Here is a 5,201-nt window from a genome sequence, read left to right as displayed (position 1 = left end):
TCCGGTCCCAGCGCGTCATCAGTCATTCCCAACTGGCTTCCTCCCGTCCAGGAGGCCTCCATTATTGACGATTACACGGTCACTCGTGAAACGTGTTCATTCGTGGGCCCTACAAGGCCTCCCGCAGCGGCTGAAGCGACCCAACGAATTTCATGCGCATTGTGTGGACGCTAAAGTGTTTCAAAACATGTCAATATTTACTGCTCTCTTGTATATCTTCAATAATCGCGTATCGATCATCGAATTCTTATTACTGAGTCTCTTTTTCCGAGTTTTTCATTCCTTATTCGTTTGATGCTCTCTTAAAAAATCTTCGGTAAGTTGGACACATCAGGTGCGATTTAATGGCATTAGTGTTGTGTATACTGGATTTATTCAATACAGTTCTTACGTACTAAGCACTTCTAATAGTAGCTAACTGTTACGGTGCAATTAAGTATGAGCATGTTAGGTGGGATTTTATAATTGATCTAGTCTTGGTCTCAGTACTGGAACAAGTCCGACTCATGAAATTGGGCTATACTTCGTAGGTCTCCGTAATAACAAGACCGATCCAATGCTGCTTTTTCAAGATCAGACCAATTCTCGCTACCAATAACAGGCAAATATTGACCGTCAAACACGTAGTCTGTATCAATATCCGTCTATGAATGTTGCCTAGCAGAATTATGAAACGTACCATGAATTACCAACATGTGGTAAACGTACCAAATTGGTGTAAAAAGCAACTGTTTTTTACGCGTGTTCGATTTCAAGAAAACATATAAACTCACTTGAACAAAAAGCGCATTACTATGAGAGTTATTGATGATGCATGAACACGGCTGAAGACCATTATGTGTATGGCATGCACGAATTACATCTGGCAGTGAAGCTAGACATGAATAGCGAGTGTTAAAACTGAAACAATTTATACGCGAGTACTAAGCCAGGCCAGTACTCGAGACTGACACTGATTAACCTTTAAACTCAAACCTGGTGACAAACAATGGATTTCCGAACACAGCTTAAATAAAAATCAATGTTGAATCAGTCTGGGGTCAGTTTTGGTTGTACGCATCGATATCTTACGATAGCCCAATGTTTAACCGTTTCTAATATCCTCATGTCAAGTAGTGTAGGGAAATTTATTTACTTGAGGTACCAAATTACCCTTTTGATTCACATTTTTAGATTTTCCAGATTTAGCGGGAATTTTAGGATTTCCAGGTTTTACATAGCTTTCGTTTTTCTCGCACCCTTTACAGGATTTTTTCCAGTATTGGGGTTACCAAAGTCAGCGGGAATTTCAGGACCTCCAGGATTCGCGGAGCTATCGTTTTTGTCGTCATCCTCTGAAGTTGTTGCATTATGACAGTTTTCAGAGTCCGCGGGAATTTCAAGACCTCCAGGATTCACGTAGGTTTCGTTTTTCTTGGCACCCTCCAGATTTGTTTCGTTGTCGTCGTTTTCAGAGTCAGCGGGACTTTCAGATCCTCCAGAATTTTCGTAGCTTTCGCTTTTGTTTGCACCCTTTAGATTTGTTGCGTTCTTGGAGTTTTCAGATTCAGCGGGAGTTTCAAGATCCTCAAGATTTTCGTAACCTTCGTATTCGTGTGCACCCTCGGAATTTGATTCATTACTTGAATTTTCAAAGTCATCGATAGTGTCAGAACTTTCCGCGTTAGCGTAACTTTGGTTTTTTTGTGCGCTCACTGAATTATTTTTACTTCCGGATTTTCCGGAGCCAGCGGGAATTTCAGGACCACCAGGATTTGCGTGGCTTTGGTTTTTGTTTTTACCCACTGAATTATTTCCACTTCCAGATTTACCGGAACTAGCAGGAATTTCAGGACCTCCAGGATTCACGTAGCTTTGGTTTTTGCTTGTACCTTCTGAATTTTTCCCATTTCCAGACTTTCCGGAACTAGCAGGAATTTCAGGACCACCAGGATTTACGTAGCTTTGGTTTTTGCTTGTACCTACTGAATTTTTCCCATTTCCAGACTTTCCGGAACTAGCAGGAATTTCAGGACCACCAGGATTTACGTAGCTTTGGTTTTTGTTTGTACCCGCTGAATTATTTTTATTTTCAGATTTTGCAGAATTAGAAGGATTTTCAGGACCACCATGATTCACGTGACTTTGGTTTTTGTTTGCACCCGCTGGATTATTTCCATTTCCAGATTTGCCAGAGCTTGCAGGACTTTCAGAACCACCAGGATTTACGTGGCTTTGGTTTTCGCTTGCACCCGCTGGATTATTTTTATTTCCAGATTTCCCGGAGTTAGCAGGAATTTCAGGACCACCAGGATTTACGTGGCTTTGGTTTTTGCTTGCACCCGCTGAATTATTTTCATTTCCAGATTTCCCGGAGCTAGCGGGAATTTCAGGACCACCAGGATTCACATAGCTTTGGTTTTTGTTTGTACTCACTGAATTATTTCCATTTCCAGATTTTCCAGAGCTTGCAGGAATTTCAGGACCACCAGGATTTACGTGGCTTTGGTTTTTGCTTGCACCCGCTGAATTATTTTCATTTCCAGATTTCCCGGAGCTAGCGGGAATTTCAGGACCACCAGGATTCACATAGCTTTGGTTTTTGTTTGTACTCACTGAATTATTTCCATTTCCAACTTTTCCAGAGTTTGCAGGCGTTTCAGGACCTCCAGGATTCACGTAGCCTCGGTTTTTTTGTGCCGTCTCTGCATTATTCACATTTCCAGATTTTTCAGAGTTAACCGGAATTTCAGGACCGCCAGGATTCACGTAGTTTTGGTTTTTGTTCGTACCGCCTAAATTATTCCCATTTTCAGATCTTCCAGAGTTGCTGATAATTTCTGGACCGGTATTCATGTAGTTCATATGATTTCCCATAATCTCCGAATTTAACTTTTCAGAGTTAGCGGGAATTTCGGGACCTCCAGGATTCACGGCACTTGCGGGATATTTGGAGCCCACCGGACTTTCTGTCGGAATCGAGAAAGCACCGAAAGAGGTTTCACCACCTTGTAAAATTGTAGGATTTTCCGGACCTTTGGGGTTCACAGGATTTTTATAATTTTCATGCATCTCAGGATTCATACTCTCCGATTTCTCATCAATTCTTGATTCTTCGATTTTGGTTGTCTCCGTCCTGTAGCAGAAGAAGCAACAATATTACCAATCAATTCAAGAAATCCCAAAGAACCGATAATTCACAATCTATAATCTTATATTTGGAATTCAGCCAATTTTTAAATTACATAATTATTCGAACGCGGGATTTGAAATGAGCTTCTCTGCTTTCATATTTCAGATAGTCGCAGTCCACGCACTCTCCGATGGTACTAAAACCCTAAACTTCGTTTCCTTGCGTCACGTACCAGACGCTATCGAGAACAGTGAGTATAGATTTGCAGTATAAGAGAAACCCCAAGGCCAGTCTAATCATGCCACACGCTCTGAGCACGCGCCAAGCTGATGGGTTCATTAGGCGCCGCGACGCTACTTGCATTCTGATCGCAGGGTGGCGTTCTTTTGCCGAAACTCATTCGCGACCGACTGACCATAAATACAATAACCCGAAACGCGCGGATACCCTCCGGATAGGTGACTCTTCATCAGGTTGAGTGAACGACAATTCGACCAACCCTACGGTACCTGACTAAGCAGCCTATTACTCTCGGTATATTCTTTAAACCTAAGGTCAAAACGATGGTCGACTAGCAACTCACGTTTTATTTAGTGGTACACATTCCGGGACTGGATAGCAAGGTTCGGCGAAGCATTGTACATTTATCATCCGGCATACTTCATTTTCGTTACACTTAACATCCAAGCATTTCGATTGATGCATCGCCTCCTGATGATTTGCTTCTTGAGTATTTTGGTTTTGAGTCGTATAGTATTCCGAATGCGCTTCTGTTGAGTATGCTCCTCCCTCATAATGCTCAACTCCGTTGATTTGCGAAACGGTTGCGGCGTACAAGAAGATGCACGCGAAAAATAACTTGAACTCCATTCGACCGACCGGTGATTTTCAGTTACAGCAGTTTCACAATCAGACACTCCGTCTTTTCGATACCGTAGACTTTTATACACTGTGGGTCTACATTTATTACTGCACGGTAACGGTATCACCGGTCATCAACTTTGCGAAGCTAATATTAACACACTCGACTCGATAAGACAACATTAATAACGTTGTTTTTTCATTGCGTAAATAACGTTTGCCGCATCGCCGGTGTGTGGTTAATATACGTATACATGCATGTCTCCCAACAGTGGTGGGTAAATATGTGGCTACAAATTTCTACCCATATACCGATGACGATACGTAATTATAGTACCTTGCTGATGATATCTAGTACGGTTTATACACGTGTGGTGTACGGAATGTTTGGCCAAATGTTCCAGTATCATTCTGATCTCTTTCTGTTCACCGGATCACTTGACAAACATGGATCCCCTTTCTCCGTACTCATACCCGCACACAATGTTTCATCATCTGTGTATCCAGAACTACTTATTTTATTGAGAAATCATGGCCAGAACAGTGCCGCTGCTACTGGTTTAGGTTATGCCGCAGAGTCGCATCTGGGCTCAATTAATTAGATAGTTCAAAGGGCGGTCAGAGGTCCTCCCTAACCTAATAGACCTGATGGTTTCCCCAATTATGGAGCCAATAGCGTGTAGTCAAGGAGTGCACAGTCAGAGATGGCCTGGGTGACCGTAATCAAATAAATTTCGAACCAATGGTCCCGTCCGATATATTGGAGGCTCAGCTCTCGGTGTACCTTGTGTATCACGCAGGGTCGTGACCTCGAGTGAAAACTATGAACCAAATATAAGTATGTCATTCGTATACGTCTTTCATCACTGCGTTGCCTCGTCTGTGGTATATAAATGTGGAGATACAAGTTTTGACTAAAATGGGTGTGGATCCAGGTGTACATGAGTGACGTAGAGGTCTGGGAGAGTGAGGTGGGGAAAAGGAAAGAACCGGGACGTAATGGAGGGTAGGTTTAGCGGGTCGCGATATGCAACGTGGGGTGCAACCCACCGAAAAAAACCCGATGCAATATTCAGCGTTGGTACAAAAAGAGCGCATATATATATACGACGAGGCTTGCCGAGCGTCAAATTGGCGCCGCTGTCCATCACGGGACGAACGATCCGACACGGCGCGGCGGCAATGGCGACGGCGACGATGCGCATCGGTGTGCACGGGGTCGACGAGC

General features: G+C 43.2%; 1 protein-coding gene across 4 annotated transcripts; it reads right to left on the bottom strand.

The window, feature by feature from the left end:
• Positions 1 to 356: 356 nt before the first annotated feature.
• On the bottom strand, positions 357 to 4,073 carry LOC124175422 (sporozoite surface protein 2-like). Of its 4 annotated transcripts, none has more exons than XM_046555658.1 (3): positions 3,696 to 4,073; positions 2,124 to 3,115; positions 357 to 2,033 (listed from the first exon to the last, which is right to left on the bottom strand). In XM_046555658.1, the coding sequence occupies exons 1-3, from the start codon at positions 3,980 to 3,982 to the stop codon at positions 1,213 to 1,215; spliced, it is 2,100 nt and encodes a 699-aa protein (XP_046411614.1). In that variant the 5' UTR covers positions 3,983 to 4,073; the 3' UTR covers positions 357 to 1,212. The 4 variants fall into 4 exon arrangements, with proteins under 4 accessions (XP_046411614.1, XP_046411616.1, XP_046411615.1 ...); XM_046555660.1 differs by having other exon boundaries at positions 357 to 1,853; XM_046555659.1 differs by having other exon boundaries at positions 357 to 2,388; positions 2,479 to 3,115.
• Positions 4,074 to 5,201: the final 1,128 nt, after the last annotated feature.

The sequence above is a fragment of the Neodiprion fabricii genome, chromosome 2, assembly GCF_021155785.1.
Source record: "Neodiprion fabricii isolate iyNeoFabr1 chromosome 2, iyNeoFabr1.1, whole genome shotgun sequence".
In the NCBI taxonomy this organism is placed as follows: Eukaryota; Metazoa; Arthropoda; class Insecta; order Hymenoptera; family Diprionidae; genus Neodiprion; species Neodiprion fabricii.
The sequence above is the reverse complement of the archived record's forward strand: the minus strand, read 5'-3'. Positions and strand labels throughout refer to the sequence as shown.

Excerpts from the sequence above, each read along its gene's own strand:
- LOC124175422 (XM_046555657.1), bottom strand. The coding sequence starts at position 3,982 with ATGGAGTTCAAGTTATTTTTCGCGTGCATCTTCTTGTACGCCGCAACC. Across the intron at positions 3,116-3,695 it reads TGTGTACCACTAAATAAAAC|GACGGAGACAACCAAAATCG; the intron begins GTGAGTTGCTAG and ends CTTCTGCTACAG.